At 51.5% G+C, this 19,299-nt stretch overlaps 2 protein-coding genes across 4 annotated transcripts in view; both read left to right on the top strand.

The window, feature by feature from the left end:
* Positions 1-443: 443 nt before the first annotated feature.
* On the top strand, positions 444-9,962 carry LOC110081056 (mothers against decapentaplegic homolog 6). Its single transcript, XM_020797440.3, has 4 exons — positions 444-561; positions 2,974-3,356; positions 3,556-3,648; positions 5,930-9,962. The coding sequence occupies exons 2-4, from the start codon at positions 2,978-2,980 to the stop codon at positions 6,472-6,474; spliced, it is 1,017 nt and encodes a 338-aa protein (XP_020653099.3). The 5' UTR covers positions 444-561; positions 2,974-2,977; the 3' UTR covers positions 6,475-9,962.
* An 8,257-nt stretch (positions 9,963-18,219) lies between these two features.
* Positions 18,220-19,299, top strand: part of ZBTB7B (zinc finger and BTB domain containing 7B) — a 39,010-nt gene continuing 37,930 nt past the window's right edge. The window contains exon 1 of one of the 3 annotated variants that reach the window (XM_072983980.2): positions 18,220-18,251. The gene's annotated coding sequence lies outside the window, so the exon portion shown is untranslated. Of the gene's footprint in view, positions 18,252-18,362; positions 18,456-18,570; positions 18,701-19,299 lie in introns of those variants that run through there. The other 2 variants (XM_072983979.2, XM_072983981.2) reach the window with 2 other exon arrangements.

Raw genomic sequence — 19,299 nt, forward strand, 5'->3', positions numbered from 1 at the left:
GGGAGATCGAATCCCTCCACTGTGCCTCCTGATGATCCCTAGAGTCCCTTCCAGCTCTACGATGATGATGATTAGCACCATATTAAAAACAACAGGTAAACAGTACTGAAACCCTATTCCAAGCTGATTTCGGCTAGGGGGATCGGATCTCAAACCAGGCAAGGACCCAGCCAAGTGGGGATTTGAATCCAGGGTCATCTCACTAACCACTACACCTTCCTGTCTTTTTTTGGGGGGGGGTCATTCAAAAGAAGAGCCATTCAAAAAAAGAAGAAGCAGCCTTGGGCTCCGAGGACCCATTGACAAGAAGATCTTGACCCCCAACCCCTTGCCCATCAAGGCTTCCCCCCCCAGGTCCGCCCCCCCTACCCACCCCACTCCTTCCCTTCCCCACTCCATCATTGACTCCAGTGCAGAAAGAGGCCGCCCACAGGAAGGATGGGGCGGGAGCTGGCCTGGCAAGAAAACCCCACGCCAGGAAGTCTATGGGGTGAGCCGCCCCTGACGCCTCAGCGGGTCTGGCCCCACTGGAGCCTTTCCTCCCCCGGATTTGCCTGCACAGTGAGTGACCGGCCACTTAGGGGTCTTGCAGTGGGGGGGGTGTTTGGTGCCTATGTTTCTTGGGGTGAAGTTTGCATTTTTTTGGGGGGGGGACTTCAGTCTTTTTTTCCCTGCTCCTGATCTCAAAAATCTGCCACTGGCCCCACACCGGCAGGTCGAGGCGTCCCCATAAACTGTGGTTTTCAAGTCTCTCCCGACTCCCGGCGGCCCGATGGACGAGCGCTCTCCGAAATGCCCTGCCCTCCGCGGCTCCGCTCCGCTCTCGCAAGCTCAAAAAGTCGTGGCTTCCTCGAGGCAGTCCGTCTGTCTCACCCTGGGGATCTTCCTCCTCTCCTGCTGCCTTCCGCTTTTCCCGGCCTGATGGTCTTATCCAGAGAGAATCCTGCCTTCTCGGCCGGTTTGCCTCCAGAGAGAGTTCCAGCTTGATTTGAACTCAGACCCCTTTTATGGACGTCTTTCTGGCAGTCCGGGTATCCGCAAAGCTCTCTCCTCTGGCACCACATTTCAAACGGATCATTTCCACCCCATCATCTTTCTTAACTGTCCAGTTTTCATCCCCATACGTGGTGATCACAAATAGAAGATGCTTCCCATTAAATATCTCAAGCAATCATATAATTTTTAGAGGTGGAAAAGTCCCCTTATAAAAGAAGGCATCTCTTTTTAGAAGGCTAAATCAGGATTCTAGAGTTGTTCTGAGTTGCTGCGAGATCCTATGAATGACCTACCCTGTCTTCAACACTCCCTGCTCAGCTTTTGCAAACCCCGTATCGTGGTTTCCTTTAGGGAACTGAGCCATCTCACATTCGGCCTTCCTCATCTCCTGCTGCCGCCAAATAGCGCCGGCATGGCGGTCTTTCTCAGGGAGACTTGCCTTCTCACGACGTTCCCACGGTACCGCTCCCATTTTGTCCCTTTTTGGCCTCCCGAAGAAGTTCAGGGCTTGAGTCCTGATCAAAAAAAAGGAAGCGTAACAAAGTTCTATTTTTATATGCATTTCCGCAGACTTCCTGAATAGGAACGGGCACAACAGCGGCTGTGGTCCTAAAGGCCAGCCCTACCAATGGGTGGTGTGAGGGAACTGCCTCGGGTGGCGCAGAATGCATGCACCCCCTGTATCAATGCTCTCAGCTTCTTACAAGACACAGCGCGGCACCCCTCGTTTTTTGGCCTCAGGCAGCAAAAAGGGCTGGGTCAGCTCCGGGAGGGTACCACTGCCGTTGACCTCGGCAAGGGCTTGTGAAGATGATGCTGGGAACACACAGGGCGCCGTGTTTTCTCTTCAGGTGTGGCTCAATTCCAGAGCTGGTGGGCGAGGACGATGGGTTAGATTATCCAAGGAATTCTGATCCTCTTTCCCCCCGCTCAAAACACGGACAGATTTGAAGGCAGCCAGTCAAGGAAAGGACTGCTTTCCATAAAGTAGCGCATGCGGATATTTCTGTCCTGGCAGACCTAACTGGGCATGAAAATTTGGGGGGGGGCAGCCTAATGTATAAGATCACCCCCAAAAACCTTTCCAATCCACCCCTTAGAAATCCCCCCTTTTTGGAGCTGAACCAGCGATTTGGGAATTCATTTGTTTGCGTACCCCTTTCAAGCAACAACTTCGTAACGACTTCCCTGTGTTGTTAGTTGAAGGATACAGGAGTGACCCCCCCTTTTGTTCTAAATAGTAAATTTTTAAAAAATTACAAAGAGTTGCAAGAACGATAAAAAAAAACCACCCAGGAAAAATTAAAGATAGCCTGAAATGGGAATTGTTCCACCATGTAGGAATCTTGGCTTCTAACAATCCTCAAAGAAAAACTTTTAAAATAATCATTGTGGTTCTCGATCTTTTTTTGGGGGGGGGGATGATTTAATGTTTTAACCAGCGATTCCTAGGGTGAGTTTCAAACCAATCGCTTCTTTCTCTGAAAATTAGAAGAAAGGGGAGACCTTGAAACAGAGACCTTAAAATCCCTGTCAGCCGCTTCTTGTTAAAAAGCGATTATATTTTGAACTCATGGAAGCTGATGGACAGTCTTCAAGGGCAGCCCTAGGACGAGTCCCTTACAGTAGTCCATACAGGAGGTAAACTGGTCCTCTTAGCTTCGTCCTCCAGAGCCGGAGAGGGAAATCACATCATCTAACATGATTCACTGAGTCTGATGGCTGGGGAGAGATTTGAATCCAGTACAAGCCAGTCCTCTACCCCTTGGGAAAAGTTACTTACGGTAACCGTGGTGGCTCGGGGATTCTGGCCGTACCTCCCCTAAGCTCTGTGTTCGAAACACCCCCCACCATCCCCTTCAGGCTAGGAAGGTCCCGGCCAACCTGGCAGGGTTGTGGTCAACATGGTTCGGAACTGTGCCAGAAGAGAGCGGATGATGGATGTTGTTGTCCTTTTTTTTCCCCTTTTCCTTCAAGCCTCATGTTCCGGTCGCGGCGCGCCAGCTTGGTTCAACGGCTGTGGCGGCATCGCTGCACGACGCCCGGGGCGCCCGACGACAGCCACGGCCCCCTGAAGCCGGCCGCCCATGCCCTCTTCAAGAAGCTGAGGGACCCCGAACTGGAGCTGCTGCTTCAGGCGGTGGAGGGCAAGGGGGCGGGCGAGTCGGCCTGCATCTGGGTGGAACCCCGGGGGTTCAAGCCGGGCCTCCCGGCCTTTCTGCTCCTCTGCCGCCTCTACCGCTGGCCGGACGTCGGCCACCCCAACGAACTCAAGCGCCTGAGCTTCTGTCGGAGCGCCGGGGGGGAGGGCAGCGCCCACTGCTGCAACCCCCATCATCTCAGCCGGCTCGCCATCCCCGGTGAGTGTGGTGGGAGGAGGATCAGGCAGGGGGCGCTTTGAACTCTCGCAGGGACTGCGGAACTCCCTGCCACAGGAAGCCAGGCTAAAACACACACTGTTTTTAAATCCCGCATCATCAATGGTGGGTGGGGTAGATCTAAAACCTGCATTCATTAACTCATCTCTCTCTCCCCCCCAAACACTGTTTTCGCCCACAGAGACTCCCCCACCTGCTTACACCAAGATCTCTCCGTTTGCTCTCCCGCTGAAAAGCCCCAGCGCCTTCGACAGAAACCGTAAAGTATGGCAAGGTGAGAATAATTGGGGAGGGTGGGGTGCAAGGTCTCATTTTGAATGGAGGGGAAGCAGGATCAGATCTCTTCAGCAAGATGCACCATGTTACAAGTAACTAGTTACTTTTCGGAATACCTGTAACTGTGAGGAAGTGCTTTCGGGGCCCTCTTTGGACTAGAACTGGAATCAATTATTGTGGTGCCATTTTGAACGTCTGGATAAATTCCCCCCTCGCCGCACAGCAGAAGCATAGATGTTCACAGAGCAGAATAGCTTCGAGTTCCCCCCAGAGTGGTCCACTCCTTTTCTCACTCACCGGCACTTACTGTCCCAGTAACTCACTCTGAGACATTAGTGGGAGAGAGAAGAAGAATAATTGAAAAAAACATTCATTTACCTACAGATCAACAGCAAACGGACACACACGGCTGCTTTCAACAACAGACTTTGACAGCCTTGAGAGAGGGAGAAAAAGGCACTATGCAGAGAGGCGGGACTTCTTGAAATTCAGAGGCAGGGGAGGGACGATTGGTTAGTGCTAGTTAGATTGACGGGCACCCCAGCCCAAAAAAAGGTCCCTCCCAGCCTCACCTCCCGAAGGCAGCATGCGAGGTTGGAACGGCTCCAACAATTACTGTTGAGAAAGTTCCAGTTGATGCTCCCCACACCGGTCCTGTAAAGCAGTCCAGGCCGTCCCAAGGTCACAGTGGATTAGTGAGGGGGGGGGGGGTCGAGGATCTGAATTTCCAAAGTCCCTGCACATTGCTCTAACCACTAGGCACTTTGACCGAAAGGAATCCTTTTCCAAGCAGAAGGAGACCCGAATCCCTGACACAGAAGGCCAGGAGCGGGAGGAAGTACGATGGCGGCCCCCTCTGTTTATTTCTGGTTCCCGCTGTCCGGGGAGGAAGTCCTGCCGGCCGAGGCCCAGACAATGCGCCTTTCGCATACAAAGCCGGGCTGGAACTTGGCGCCCGGCCACGACGCCACATCTGAGCAGCCTGGGCGCCGGAGTGGGGCTCTCCCTCCCTCCCCCTTCTTGTCCCAGCTACGGCGTAGGTGGCCCTCCGTGAACTTCGCTCGCCCGCCAGCCGGCCTACGTGCCGCGGCGCAGGGCTGCGGGTTCGAGTCTTCCGTGGGACTGCCCGGCGCCCTTGTCCTTTGTTTTTAACATTCGCCTGTTTCCACATTGAAAGGAATGAAAACATAAGGGGCATGGCACCTTCGAGGCTTGCCAGTTTTATTTATTTATTTATTTATTTATTTATTTATTTATTTATTTATTTATTTATTTATTTATTTATTTATTTATTTATTTATTTATTTATTTATTTATTTATTTATTCATTGCTTTTATTATTATTATTATTTTGCTATTCTTGTGCCGTGCATTATTTTGAATATCTATTTGTAATCGTGCAGCAAAGAAGCACAGTTATCAAGGCCCTTCCCATTTTTCTTTTTTTTTTTTTTACTTCTGAGGAAACCCTACGACTTGCTGTCTGCAAAGGCTTTTCCCCGAATGTCCTGGTTTTCTGGGGGGCTTCTCCCTGCTTGCGGACGATGGGACCCGAGTTTTTCTAATTCATCAGCAATATACGAGCCATAGCATCTCCTTGTGCTTGGGGACGATGGGACCCGAGTTTTTCTAATTCATCAGCAATATACGAGCCATAGCATCTCCTTGTGCTTGGGGACAATGGGACCCGAGTTTTTCTAATTCATCAGCAATATACGAGCCATAGCATCTCCTTGTGCTTGGGGACGATGGGACCCGAGTTTTTCTAATTCATCAGCAATATACGAGCCATAGCATCTCCTTGTGCTTATTCTCGGCCGCCGCGTCGCTTCTTATTTATGGGGAGCCTATAAATTAATCACCTCCAAAAAGTTCTGTCCTTAAGAGCCCTGCTAGGCTCTTTCAAACTACTAGGCTGTGGCTTCTTTTTCTGAGTCAATCCATCCAACGTTGGTTTTTCCTCTTTTCTTACTGAAAAGCACTGCGTCAGAACTACCACATATTTGATAATACCAAATATTTGACAATATTTTGCTCATCATTAGCAACTGAATAGCAACCAGGTACAGCATAGACCTCTCTGAGGTAGGAAGAACTCTAGCTGTTGCCTTGGGGAGGGGGAGCAAAATTTCCATTTGGCTTCGAGAAACTTTTTAGGAAAATCTGCAGATTTTTTGTCCATAATTTATTTTTATATGTATTTGAGATTCTAAACCACTGGGATGGAAAACGAGTGAAGACTAACCCGTTTTCGCCCTCCCTGTTTTCTCCGCCTGCAGACACGACCCTCTCCCGGCATTCCGTCAAGGACGGCTACTGGTGCAAACTGGCTTACTGGGAGTACCGCCTGCGGGTCGGCCGCCTTTACCCCGTCCACGAAGACCACGTGAACGTCTTTTCCGACCTCCCTGCGGGCAGCGGCGGCTTCTGCCTGGGCCAGCTCCGGCCGAGGAGTCAGAGCCAGGCAGTCCACAGAGCCCGGGCGAAGATCGGCCGGGGGCTTCTGCTCAGCCGCGAAGGGAGCAGCGTGTGGGTTTACAACCGCAGCGACCACCCCTGTTTCGTCTGCTCCCCGACCTTAGGGCCCTCGGCCGGCGAGCCCGGCCCGGCCGTCCATAAGATCCTCCCTGGTTATGCCATCAAGGTGTACGACTACCAGCGGGTCGGCCATTTGGCGGCCGGGTGGGCAGGCCAGAACGAAGGGCCCTACGATGCCCACGCCGTTCGGATCAGTTTCGGAAAGGGTTGGGGGCCCTGTTATTCCCGCCGATTTATCACCTCCTGCCCCTGCTGGTTGGAAGTGCTGTTGAACGCACCTCGATGAAGCCAAAAAGTGAGGGGAGAGAATCTGGGGGGCTCCGTCCTCTGCTCCCCCCATCTCTCTAAGCTTTGGGGGTCTGGGAAATATTTTTCTCCGGGCGTCCTTTGGTGGCAAGCAAGGTTCCCGTGTTCTGAATTATTATCCATATACAGGTCGAGAAAGGGGCATCGGGGAGGAGCGGTCCCACACAGTTAAACGAAGTGCCCACTATAGGGCAGAATTCGCCCAGAGCTATCACGAACCACAGTGTAGTGGAATCTGGGCACGTGGAGTCAGGGGCCACGATTTCTGAATAGCAGGATCCGTGCCATCCCTCCTCTCCAGGCTTTTTTTAGCTGGACAAAGAGTATATTGTCACAAGCTATTTGTGCTTTAATGTAAAGCTGTTTGTTTGGGTTTTGGATCAGCCGTCAGGGGCCATTAACTTTGCAAAAGGCCAGCCCCTCCTTTGTTGATTCAAACCGGCTGGAGTTTTTTGGACTCTCCTTGGGAGGTGTCTGGTTATGGGAATCGTCACAATAGGCCCCTGCATCTCCCAGTTTATTAGTACATCATCGTTCACGCCCAACGCTGTCACTATGCCGGTAAACCTTCCACCCCACTCCAGATAACCTGGATGGACTCCGAATTGTTTCTGGCTAAATTCCGCTGGAATCTGTACCTGTGCCAAAGGGTTCCCAGCAAATATTAAAGTCTCCTGCCCCACCTCATCCCAAATAGGTCACATCATTGGGATGTCTTGAAATTCAAACTGGTTTCAGACTGGTTTCTGCTTCTTTGCAGTGTAAACGGAAGCACACCGCTTCAGAAAGTGATCTGACTCTTTCTGATGATTGCAAAGACTGAAAACATTCAGGTTTCTTTTAATTTTTAAGCGGGGGGGGGGGGGAACGATAAAAAGAAATGAGAACAGGACTGAGATTGATTTTAAAAAAATCACAACGTGGGCAGAGTTTCAGGAAATGACTGGCAATCCTTTAAGGATCAAGACGAAGGCAAATCTTTTCCTGTGCGAGGCCTCGTAATAATTTCTTGCCACGGCTTCAAGTGATACTTGAAAAAGTTACTCGTTGGCCCTGCTTGGAAAAAGTAACTTTTCCAAGATCGGAGGTAGCTTTAGAAAAGGAAGGCATTTAGAGAAATCTGTGGAGGAAGGTTGAGCTCTCCACGTTCCTTAAAATGTGGCAGCTAAATGGAACCTCCATGTTCAAGAGCACTGATGGAAGCGTGTGTGTGTGTCTCACTTTTTCGGATAAAATGGCCGGCTCCTTCTCCACCGGAACCTGCGAAAGCAGGAAAGACTAGGACCGTTAGTGTTTGGCTATGCCCCATGAACTGGAGGCTGGGATCTGTACACCAGCCTCCATGGGAAGAGGGCTAAGGGTTTGAAAGACGCTAAGGGGTTGCGCCCGTTTTACCGAGAAGAAAGACTGAGGCTAACCCGGCGGAGTGGTTTCCTTTTAGCCGTTTTCCCTCGATTCGGTAAAAGTGACAAGTTTCAGAACCTGTCTACCATCAGTAGACACTGCCACCCATAATCCCCGACTCCTGGCTCTCTACGGTGGGGTTTATAGGAACTGTAATCCGAACCACTTAAAATCCCTGCTTCGCATCTTCTTCCTTGTTTTTCTTGTATTTTCCCCACACACCCCTTTGTTACTAGCATTTAATGTTTATTTATACTTCACTAGGTTCTGCTCTGAGAAGGTCACCATAACTCAGAATTGGCTCAAGGGGGCATAATTAGTATGGGCATTATTATTATTATTATTATTACTATTATTATTTAGGTGCTGGAGGAGCATAACAGAGACAGCCTCTTAGCCCAGAAAACATGATCCTTTACATTCAGCTTTAGGGTCGAGGGGGAAGTCCGTGGCTTTCCCGAACGGCACACCCCAGGATCCTTCAGTCTGATTGAGCGCTGCCAGGTTCGCTGAGGCATGCTGGGCTTTGTAGTCCAAAGACCTCACGTCTCCCATCTTAGGGAGGAGGGGACCGAGAAATGAGATGGAAAAAGAAGGTGTTTATGGAGTCAGGCTGGGGGGAAGAAGAAGGTTACGAAAAGGCAGTGGAAGGAGCGAGACGTGCTTTGTAGTTGATGTAAGACAGGGAGGAACAGGATCAAGGGGGTCCTAAGGTACCTAGAAATTTACCATGTTTTTCTATGTGTAAGACTATACTTTTGTCTAAAATCTTTAGACTAAAAATTGAGGGTCGTCTTATACACGAAGTAAGCTGAGAAGAGAACAAAAACAAGTGGAGGGGAAAGCAGGGATCAAAGCGATCCTGCAGCACTTTGATCCCTTTCCCCCTGCACTTGCTAAGCCCCACTTAGGTTTCTTAATTTTGGGTTTAAAAATTGGGGGGCGTCTTATACATGGGTGCGTCTTATACACTGAAAAAATACGGTATGTGAGAAAGAGGCTTTTTCAAGGTCCCAGAAAGGGCCCTAGCTGAAGAAGTGTTGGCTGAGAAGTTCGAAGACTCGTGAACCCCAAAAATAAAAAAGAATAAAACATTTCCAGCAGTAAGATGCTGAGAAAGATTTAGCCAGGAATAAAAGAGCAATGCTATAAGAAGGTTTATAGGATGGGAAACCTAATTATAATTCCAGTTTAGGGAAGGTGTGTGGGAATGAGGGTGACCAGAAAGGAGGCTGAAAATATAGTGTGTATACACACATCACTTTCTACTAAAATGCAGTGATTTTTGTGATTTGAAATAAATGACCCTGCATTTTGCTCCAGTGGGGGAGTTGTTAAGTGCTGTGGACGATGGGCGTTCGAGGCCTCTGACCTCCTTTACGTTTTGTGTCCTGGAACTAGTGTCAGACAAGAGGGGTCTTTGAAAAGAGGGCTTTTTCCCCCCCAAAAGGAAGGGTGTCCTTTGGAGGCCCATAAACAAGAGGACTGTTCACCTTAAAAGAGAAGATCTGACTCAGTCCAGGATGAATAATAGATGATCACTTCGAGAGTTGTGCACGAATTAAACAATAAATTGCAGAATTCCTCGAAAATTGCCAGTTTGTCAATTCGTATTCATCGGAGGCAGCCACCCCTGACAAATGCAATTTAATTCATTTTGAGCCATTTTCAATTCCTCCATTCGTTGGGAAAAAACATAAATTTGTGATTCGGGCACCCAACAAATCACAAATTGCCATTTTTGCTGATTTCTGACTATCTCTAGTTATTACCTTGGAGTGGAAACTGCACAGGTTGGATGTATATCCATCAGCTCGTATCACAATGTGAGTTGTGACCCACTCTGGTACGAAAGCTGTCCGCCATTTCAGAAACCCAGGATGATGGTCTTCGAGTCACAAAGCTGGCAGGCTTTTAAGTCACACAGAATTCTTCCTCCTTAAGCTGCGGTGGCCGGCGACAGGCAAGGCGATGTTTTGAGAAACACATGGTGCTTTGCTGGAAAGCAAAAAACTCCTAATTTTGGATATATTTAAGATTAAATGGCTAAAAAGCAGAGTAAAAGTGTGTGGGTTTTATTCGTTTGGCAAATTCTTTATTTCATGTCCTCCTAGAAAGTGGGAGGTGGCTGACGGTACTGTGAAAGAGGAGAAAAATCAAAGTTTAAGAAAGTGACGTGCTTTAAAAGAGAGCGACATTCTTCATATTATTCTGATACAATGAAAATTTAAATATTTTTAACATTTGTGATTCAAATTGCCTTTAAAAAAAAGAGAGAGACAACCTGCACATCAGCTAAGATCTCGCGATTTGGGGCGATTCCTCGCCAAGGAACATTTTCCGTAAACCCCACAAACAGTAGACAACCCCCCCCAATTGGCAGCCCAGATAAATCAACTACAATTTAATTTTTCCCCCAAGTATAATTGCCCTGAGTTTATTTGTAGTATATAAAGGGTGTATTTAATAGGGTGCTGTTTGAGCCCCTTAGGTTGAATCTTGTCCCCAAATGAACCATCATCCTATTAGAGAAAAAGGGGAGAGAGTTCCCAGCGGATGAACGAACCGGACAAGAGGGCTTCTGAACATGGGCAAAGGACATTGGAAGCACACCTCTGAGCATGCGCAAAGCGGAGTCTCCGTTCTTGCAATGCCACCCACCAGTGGTACCCTGGATCCCGACCGTCTGGGAAGAAGGGGTGTAGAGGTCACCCCATGCGGCGCCGGTCTTCAGGATGCGCAACCCGGGGACCTCCTTCCGAGTAACCCCGGTTCCCCTCTGAAAAATGAATGAACCCCTTGCACCTCGTGGGTTTTGCTTTGATCCCACCAGCAGGGGGCGGTGTTGTATCGGCCCAACAAGAGGCAGAGTTTGAAAATGATGTGTTAAATCTGAATTCGTTAACTCTCATTAGACCCAGTTTCGGTCCACTGTAATAATAATCACCCTCTCTTTTTTACCCTCCTCCTCTCTGTTCCTGGTTGCGCGCAAGCTATTTCTCATTTTCAGCCTGTACAGAGGAAAATTCGGTTTGATTCGTTTGAAAAGCGATTCCGGACTAGAGTTTGCAGATACCCTGGAGGGCCAGAAAGACGAACAAGTGGGTCCGACGTCAGATCAAGCCTGAATGGTCTCTGGAACACACAAATTTTGAAACGGAGGCTGTCTTCCTTTGGGCACCTCCTGAGAAGGCCGGATTTGCTGGAAAATGCTGGGAAAGGTGGAAAGCAGCAGGAAAAGAGGAAGGCCAGATGCGAGACGGATGGACTGCCTCAAGGAATCCACGACGTTTGAGTTTGCAAGGGCTGGAGCAGGGCTGTCACGGAGGGGACCTTTAGGAGGGAGCGCTCGTTCAGAGGGTCGCCAGAGGTCGGAGGACGGCCCCTAACAGCCACAACGACACCCCGGGATCTGGTTTCTCACGAGTAATTGCTCGTTTCAAGTCAGTACAAAGCAAAAAGTGGAAACAATGGAAGATATGATGCCTCTGAACCACGAGAGTTTAAACTTTTTAAAATCGCTGCCGGGAAAAGAGGAAAGAAAGAAAGAAAGAAAGAAAGAAAGAAAGAAAGAAAGAAAGAAAGAAAGAAAGAAAGAAAGAAAGAAAGAAAGAAAGAAAGAAAGAAAGAAAGAAAAGATCCATTCCTTTCCAAGCAGACGGCTGGAGCCCCCCATCTTTCAGGCTCCGTCACGAAACAGGAAGGAAGAAACTTATGTGTTCTTCCTGTTTCAGAATTTAGAAATATGAAGGCAGTTATTATTCCACAAAACTCAATTTGCTGCTTTCTCCTTCCGAGTACCGTAGGCCTCTGTTCGTTGGCACCACGCTACTTATACAATACTTTCACATCCTTTTAAAAATGCAGCTAAAAATACAAATGCTTTGAATTTTGGATACACTGTTGGAGACACTGGACGGAAAAACTGTCCCCATAGCGCCAGGATGTGAGAAGAAACGAGGGGCTGATGGAGGAGGTTTTCCTCCTCTGTTGTGTTTCTGTATGATGTAATGTTCCGGGCATACCCTTCCAGAGAAAGGATGGGTCTCTGGTGCATTTTTACAAATGTATTTTACAAATTTGTATTTTTTTACAAATCCCAGAAGGGTTTGCAGTAAGATGCAAACTGCGCTCTCCGCATCCCGCCGCCGCAAACAGCAGTCACGTGAGTTTTCTCTGCTGTTGTTGATGTCGTGTGCCGTTCGGTCGCCTCCGGCTTCTGGAGCCCCTGCAAACGAGGGGGTCTTTGGTTGCTGGGGACATATTCCAAGGGAGGTTGCGGCTTCCAAGGTGTTCCTTAAGGCCGTCCACGCAGAGGGGGCCAAACGGAGGAAAGACCCCGATCTTTGGGGCTCAGGGACTTGTCAACACGGTGGCCACTAGGACTAGGGACGGATGCTGGTTCCAAACGATGTATAGATTCAACGGCCGTCATCGGCGCTTCAAAGCACACTAGCAAACGCCTCCAGAGACCCATCCTTTCTCTGGAAGCCCAGAACAGGACATCATACAGAGACACAACAGAGAGGACAACCTCCTCCATCATCCCCCCACCCCATTTCTTCTCCCATCCTGGTGCTATGGGGACAGTTTTCCCATCCGGTGTATCCAACAGATTCTCCCACGTCCAGGAGCAGTTGAGAGCCAAGAAGACAGATCGGAGCAGCCACTCATTCAGAAGGGCGGCAAGCAAACTCATCATTTCTCAGTGTCCGTCTTTCTCCAAAAAAGGCGGGTTCAGCCCAGAGGTTGTGGATCTCCGCTCCCATCACCTCTCACGGCTAAAGCTCCCTGGGGCGGATGGGACGCGGAGTCCATTCACCTCCTACCCAGCGATCGTGAGAACGACGGGGAAGAATCCGGTGTTTAAGGCATGCACTGATTGCTTGTTTTTCTCCTTCTCAGCTTTTCAGTCTTTGTGGTGAACGGCGACGCTTTGGGGGGGCGTCATGCCTCGCACGGGGAGCCGACTTTCCTGTGTCAACCACTTCAGAGCGGCTTGGGAAGTCACTGGGGGCCTGCAGGAGGGTCATGAAAGGCAAGCCACATGGGGCGCCAGCCACCCTACGCCCCCGGTGTCGAAACCGAGCCTGCCACCTGGCTGCTAATTTTAGACACCCTACACACCGAGGGGGGGGGGAAATGGTTACTGTGGTGGCACATGGTTGGGTGGGGAGTGGGCAGAGAGAGGCGGGAATGGTGGCATCAAGATACCTGTTCCTGGCATCTCGTACACCAAGAGGCCTTACTCTTGTCGCAGAGTTTCGAATTGGGGGTTAAATTCCTCTCCGATCGGTCAAACACCACCCCCATTTTCCCTTCCTCAACTGGCACTTCCATTCTCAAATACAGTGGTGCCTCGCTAGACAGTCGCCCCGCATGACAGTTTTTTCGCTAGACATTGACTTTTTGCGATCGCTATAGCGATTCGCAAAACAGTGATTCCTATGGGGGAATTTCACTGGACAATGTTTGGTCCCTGCTTCGCAAACCGATTTTTGCTAGACAACAATTTTGACAGCTCCCCCCGCACTCGCAAAACGGGTGTTTTCAGGACCTAAGCTTTGCAAGACAGCTATTTAAACAGCTGATCGGCGGTTCGCAAAGCGGCTTTCCTATGGTCGATCTTTGCTAGACAACGACGACTCTTCCCCATTGGAACGCATTAAACAGGTTTCAATGCATTCCAATGGGGAAATGCTTTTTCGCTAGACGATGATTTCGCTAAACAGCGATTTCAGCGGAACGGATTATCATCGTCTAGTGAGGCACCACTGTACTTTTAATCATCTCTTTCTATGCTTATGGCCTCCAACAGTAAGATGGCGCAGGTAAGAGCACCTGTCGTGAGGTTTGGCTTCGAAACACTGGTCTTAGAATCAGGGCAGCCGGGCTGTGAAAGAATTCCATATTTGGAACTCTTTTTAATTGTAATTTTGACACACACCCCTCCAGCCCACCCCCTCACGTTGGGTCTTTGATGACCGGACGTGGTTGTGGAGGGATGTCGGTGTGACGCTGACCCAGGAAGACGGATGAGGAATAAAAAGGGCCTCCACCCCAGCGACACCACCATCAAAACGAACTGGCAGGGCAAGTCATTGTACAAACAGCAATTAACGATTGCTCTGGCAGCGAAGAGGAAGCGGCTAATTAAAGCTGTGATTTCAGAGCTTGTCTTAGTGGGTGTCTTGTTTTCTCTTTCTTTCTTTCGTTTTTCTCCTTAGCAAACCTCATTTTATTATTTTCAGGTTCCCCAGCCATCCCACCCCTTTGTCATCAACTGGCACTTACAGTCTCGGTTACTCCCTTTGAGAATCGGGAGGGGAAAGAAATAAAAAACATTGGATTGATATACTCGGAATGCAGCGATTTGGGGAAAGAGTGCTCTGTGTTGCAAGACACGAAAGGATGATGCCATGAAGACATCGTCCAGCAGCAGCCGGAGACTCAGACCTCATGCGTGCTGTAATTCTAAAATTCCTGGATTGTGCAAGGGGTGGGGGCTGGTCTAGTTGACCTCCAAGTGTCTCTCCCGAGTGCATCCTTCAGGAGAAGCCAGGATTTCTCCCGGTGTGTCATCTGACTGCCTCGCAGACCAGATGGCTTGGCTCCCCCAAGTGGGATTCTTTACGACATTTAAGGAATGGAAAATCGAATCCAGAACCATGGAACTGTTTTAGCAGCTACGTTTGATGCAGACGGCGGGAGGGGGGGAGCGAAAGGGCAGATCTGCCTTGTTCAAATCTAGCCAGGAGAAGCCCCCGGCTGCAGACTAAAGCTGTCCCCAGATCTTACGCCGCCAGAGGTAAGCGAATGGGGAGGAAAGGCTTCTATTGTTATGCTACTAAGAAAAAAGATCAGAAGCCTTGATATGGCCCATCGTCCACAGCGGGCACTCCGTGGCCCGGAGCCTCAAGAGTAGAGAAGACAACCTTCGCCCACTTGAATGAGGTTCAGGCTACAAAAATTCTACCTACACCCTCTGAGTTCTTCGGCCGGTTCGGGCCCTCTGAATAATTATGTGCCGACAAAGTCAGTTCCGAGCGACGGCAGCCGTCCCGGCCTCTTTGAGGTCTTCCACTCCCAGTTCCCCCTTCTGGTGGTGCTCCGGGACGCCTGGGCTCCGGGGGGGGGGGCACGCAGGGAACAAGGCCTCTTAAACCCGCCCTCCCCGAGCCACGCTCTCCTTTCCTGCTGCGCCCTCTCTCTGGAGGCGCGGAGGAGATTCGAACCCCTCGCCCGGCGCCCCAACCCACTGAGCCCCCTTGATTCCTGTCTCCTCTTCTGCCCCGCCTGTTAGCAACGTGTAGGGCGGCTGAGAAAGACACCACCGAATTCAGGGCTACCGAACTGGCGGCTTTGGACCCCGGCCGGATCCTTGCCTTTCCTTAGAATGGTCTCCCCCCCCCCTTTGTGGCCACGGGGGCAGTGAGATAATGTCTGTGCACCAGAGCCCTATTTATTTTGGCAAGGGGGCCTGGAGGAGGCGGACGGTGGCGTTTCCACCCAGCTCAGCTAAAAAACCCCCAGAGCATCCCTGTGGCTGATTTCTGAGTCAGACCTTGGAAGGCCAAGGAGGAAAAAGGCCATGGAGGGGCGGGGATAAGCCAAGATTGGCGGCCAAAAGATGGGGTGGCTGGAAGGTGGAGGGACAAGGCCCGGGAGCTTCCAGTTGAGCACAAGGCGGAGCGCGGCAGGGTCTGTTAAGGTGAGGCCGGGCAAGTACACACCAGGGCGAGCTTTCCCACCCGCCAGCCAAACTGGTCTGACTGGTGGAACCCCACCCAGTCGACCTGTGCAGGGGGGAAGCCAGAAGAGGATGATGGAAAGGAAGGCGAAGGCGCCACGGCTCGGCTCCAGCACCCTGTTCTTCTTGGGGGGGGGGGGACGGAAACCTATTCCAGCCGCATTTGGTCTTGAGCAGCTTTTATTTCTTCTTCCGATGGGCCAAAGAGAGAGGGGGAGTACTGCAGCAAAATGTTGCAGCGCCACCACTGCAAAATGTTGCAGCGGCGAGCCGTTTTCGACAGAAGCCCGTCCCCCCAATGCTTTTTGGCAGGCGTTTCACCTGATTTACCCTAGCGCCCCAAAGATGTCCTGGGGGCTACCGAACATCATCCCACTTGGGGGCGCTTCTGAACCCTCCGTTCTGTTTTTGTGAAGATTTTTCTTCTAGCTCTCGCCCTCTGTGAAACACGGAGGTTCAGGACTAAAACCTTCTTCTCGTGCAAGCGTAGTGTTGTTTTTCACTAGAAAAGGAATGGTGCAAAGAGAGTTTATTCTGAACAGAAGAGAGGAGAAACGCTCCTTTCTGGGAACACAGGTCCACTCATCCCCATGCCTGCTAGGGGATGATGGGATTTGTAACTAAAGCGGAGCACGCTCAAACTCTACATGCTTGATGACACACGATATGGCCTGCCAGCCGCTTCTCGGTTTATCGTTTCCGTGCTTCGCTTCTGAAAACTCGAAAGGGGGAACAAAGTCTAAACCCACCCAAATGAAAATCGGTGTCTCAGAACGGACAAGAAAACCCAATAAAAAGCAGATCGAAAGCTTAAAAAAAATGAAGCAGGAGGGTAGTTCGCGAACAGAAAATAAAAGTCGGTCTCCAGATAGAAAGGTAAAGAGAAGGCCCTTTTACTAGCCTGTAACCTCTCCTCTAAAGATCAACGGGGGGAAAGGAGGGTCGTCTGAAAGGAAAGGAAGAGCCCCCCCGAGCATGTGCAGAGCGCACGTGAACCAGCTCCCCGGGCACTTTGGATTTACAGGTTTCATCACGGACAACCTTCGCCTGCTAACAAAAGCGGAAGGCAGCAGGAAAAGAGGAAGGCCAAATACGAGACGGACTAACTGAAGCAAGGAAGCCACAGCCTCCGGTTGCCAAGAGCAGTAGCAATCATGAGGCCAGGAGTTCCGGAGTTATGAGGATGACGACGTCATCTCCTGCCTTGCTCAGGCTTTGTGGTTCCTTCCGAGCTTAGCTGTCATCCTCACAGGAGATGCGAGAGAAATGGATTTGTCCCCAAATCACAAGCTAGATGTGCATAATATTTAAGGGCGGGTAGGTCTCAAAAGGGGCCATCAAGAGCCGTTCACTTTGCAAAAGACCCGCTCCTGCCTTGTTGATCTGCAAGACCCCCGGAATGGCTGTATTTTTGGGCTCTTCCGGAGAAAGGGCCAGGTTAGGGGGAGTTGTCCTGCCAGCCCCCCTGCTCTTCCAAATTGACCCCTACCAGCCCTGGATGGGAGTTGTAGTCCAGTGGCACCTACCAAGATGCTACTGCAGCACCTCTCCCGCCCGGGGTAGGCCTTACGACAGCCTTGGAGAGGGGAGCAGGGACGAGGCGGTGCTTCAGGCGGTCGCTTCTGCTTTTGATTTGGGAGTTTCCCTCCCTCCTTAGGGGCTTTTAAGGCGGCCGAGCGGAGAGGGAGGGGTGGCGATCCCTTCTCCTCTCTGGGAAGCCCCCACCAACCTCCCCGCTTGGCCAGGGGATTTAATCATCCTTTCCAGTTTCAAGCCTCCGATGATGATTCAACTCTTCCTCTCCTCTCTCTTGGTCCCCCACCCACTGTCTTCCTCCACCCCATCCAAAACGGATCCAGGCCACATCTTCCGTCCGGCTTCCCCCCCCCCTTGCAAAAACGTCTTAACCCTTTCAGGAGCAGACCCTCAGGCTATGGCACATCCTGGGCCAGTGCTGTGGGTTCAAACCCACCCACTCCTGAAACGGGGTAGGTGGGACATACGATCCCCCCCCCCGCAAAGAAAACAAGAAGCATCACAAAATCCCAGAAAAAAGGAGATCCAGTAGTTCTTTCTTCTCCCAACACTTGCCCATAAATTCAGCTTTTACTGCCCTCCAAAGGGTGGCTTGGCCTTCTTCTTAAGCTCCGGCCCCACAATAAAATGCCAAGAACCCAGGCGTCTGGCTACAGGAGGGAGGGGTGGCACCCCTTTTCTGCCTCCATCCTCCAAATTTTGGGGAGGTTGGGTCTTCAAGGATGAAGGACAACCCTCCGGGCTAATAGGGAGGTGAGAAATCCCCCCCCCGCCCCGTCCAAAGGACCCAGGCGTCCGGCTAGGAGGAGCAAAAAAAGGTCCAAGCTGTCACTTATGGCGACCTTAAATAACCTTCTCTCCCCCCTCTCCCCCCCGCCCACCTCCAGCCCCTCCCTTCCCCTCCGGGAGGTGTGTCTCAGCAAGGGACAGCCGCTGCCACCAATCAGAGGCCAGGGATCTCCCCGGGGGGGCCAATGAGGAGGCGGCCAAGGCGGGCTTTGGGGGGAAGGCGAGGAGAAAGTAGGACACGAGAGAGAGGGATGGCCAGGGCGAGAAGCAGGAGCCAGGTGCGGAGGGGCGGGGCCTGCGGGGCGGAGGGGCGGGGCTTGAGGGCAGGTAGGGGCGGGGCTTGGCCAAGGGAGGGGCGGCGGGGAGGGGAGGGGGCACATCGGGGGGAGGGACGGGTTCCTCTTTCCTAGGTTAAGGTCGCAGCTGTTGCTACGCTGGACCTGGGGGGGAGGACAGGTGAGCAGGAGGCGTGGCCAAGACAGGTGAGCCGACCGGGAAAGGGGGGGGCGAGGAAAGGAGGAGGGTGGGCCGCGGAGAGCTTTTGCACCCACCCAAGGGAGAGGGATCGCGCCCGCCACTCCGCCACCCAGCCCGGCCAGCGCCAAAGACGCGCGGGGAGGAGCGCGCACACGGGTCGGGGGGGCCGAGAAAAGGCGCACGCTTCGCGAACCTCCCCCCCCTAAAAAAAAACACCCCCGGAGGAGCGGCGACGCGGAGAGCGGCAGGGGTGAGTGAGGCTCCGGGGGGGGACCCGATCCCCCACCCAGTGTGTGTATGTTGGGGGGGAACCATCTTCATCCCCCCCTCCCCCTCTCCAAGGACTTCTAAAAACTTGGCTCACAATCCCCCCCCTTATGGAGATTAGGGGGGCGGTGGGAGATTAGATGCCCCTATTTCGCCTCTTCGACGTCCCCCCCATTTCTGCCATCTCCCCCCCCGCTCGATTTCTCCTTGCATCCAACTTTTGAGAACTTTTTTTTCCTCTTCTGTTCCCCGCCTCTGCTTTCTCCTGACCCCCTTCTCTCATTTCCCCCCCCCAAAACCCTCTCCCGCTTCTATCTGTCTCTCTCTCTTCCCCCCCCCCCGCCAGCTTGACTTTCTTTCCTCTCCCTCCCCCCCCAATCATCTTTCCTCTTAGGCCTTCCTTCCTTCATCATCATCCCCCCCACGCCCCTCCGATCAGGACGTGCGGAAGGATGTGTGCAAAGAACAGGTGGAGGTAAAAACAGAGGGCGGTGGTTGGACTACAAGCCCCATCATCCACCTGCCGGCCGTGCCTTGGCCCGGGGTGGGCATTGCTGTCTGAGGTGGATTATGGGATCTGTA

This window comes from Pogona vitticeps, chromosome 15 (genome assembly GCF_051106095.1).
Source record: "Pogona vitticeps strain Pit_001003342236 chromosome 15, PviZW2.1, whole genome shotgun sequence".
NCBI classification, from domain to species: Eukaryota; Metazoa; Chordata; class Lepidosauria; order Squamata; family Agamidae; genus Pogona; species Pogona vitticeps.

What these genes read in the sequence shown, in the direction of transcription:
- LOC110081056 (XM_020797440.3), top strand. Translation starts at nt 2,978, where the DNA reads ATGTTCCGGTCGCGGCGCGCCAGCTTGGTTCAACGGCTGTGGCGGCAT. An exon ending in CAGCCGGCTCGCCATCCCCG is followed by an intron (nt 3,357 to 3,555) that starts GTGAGTGTGGTG and finishes TTTCGCCCACAG; the next exon opens with AGACTCCCCCACCTGCTTAC. An exon ending in AAACCGTAAAGTATGGCAAG is followed by an intron (nt 3,649 to 5,929) that starts GTGAGAATAATT and finishes CTCCGCCTGCAG; the next exon opens with ACACGACCCTCTCCCGGCAT.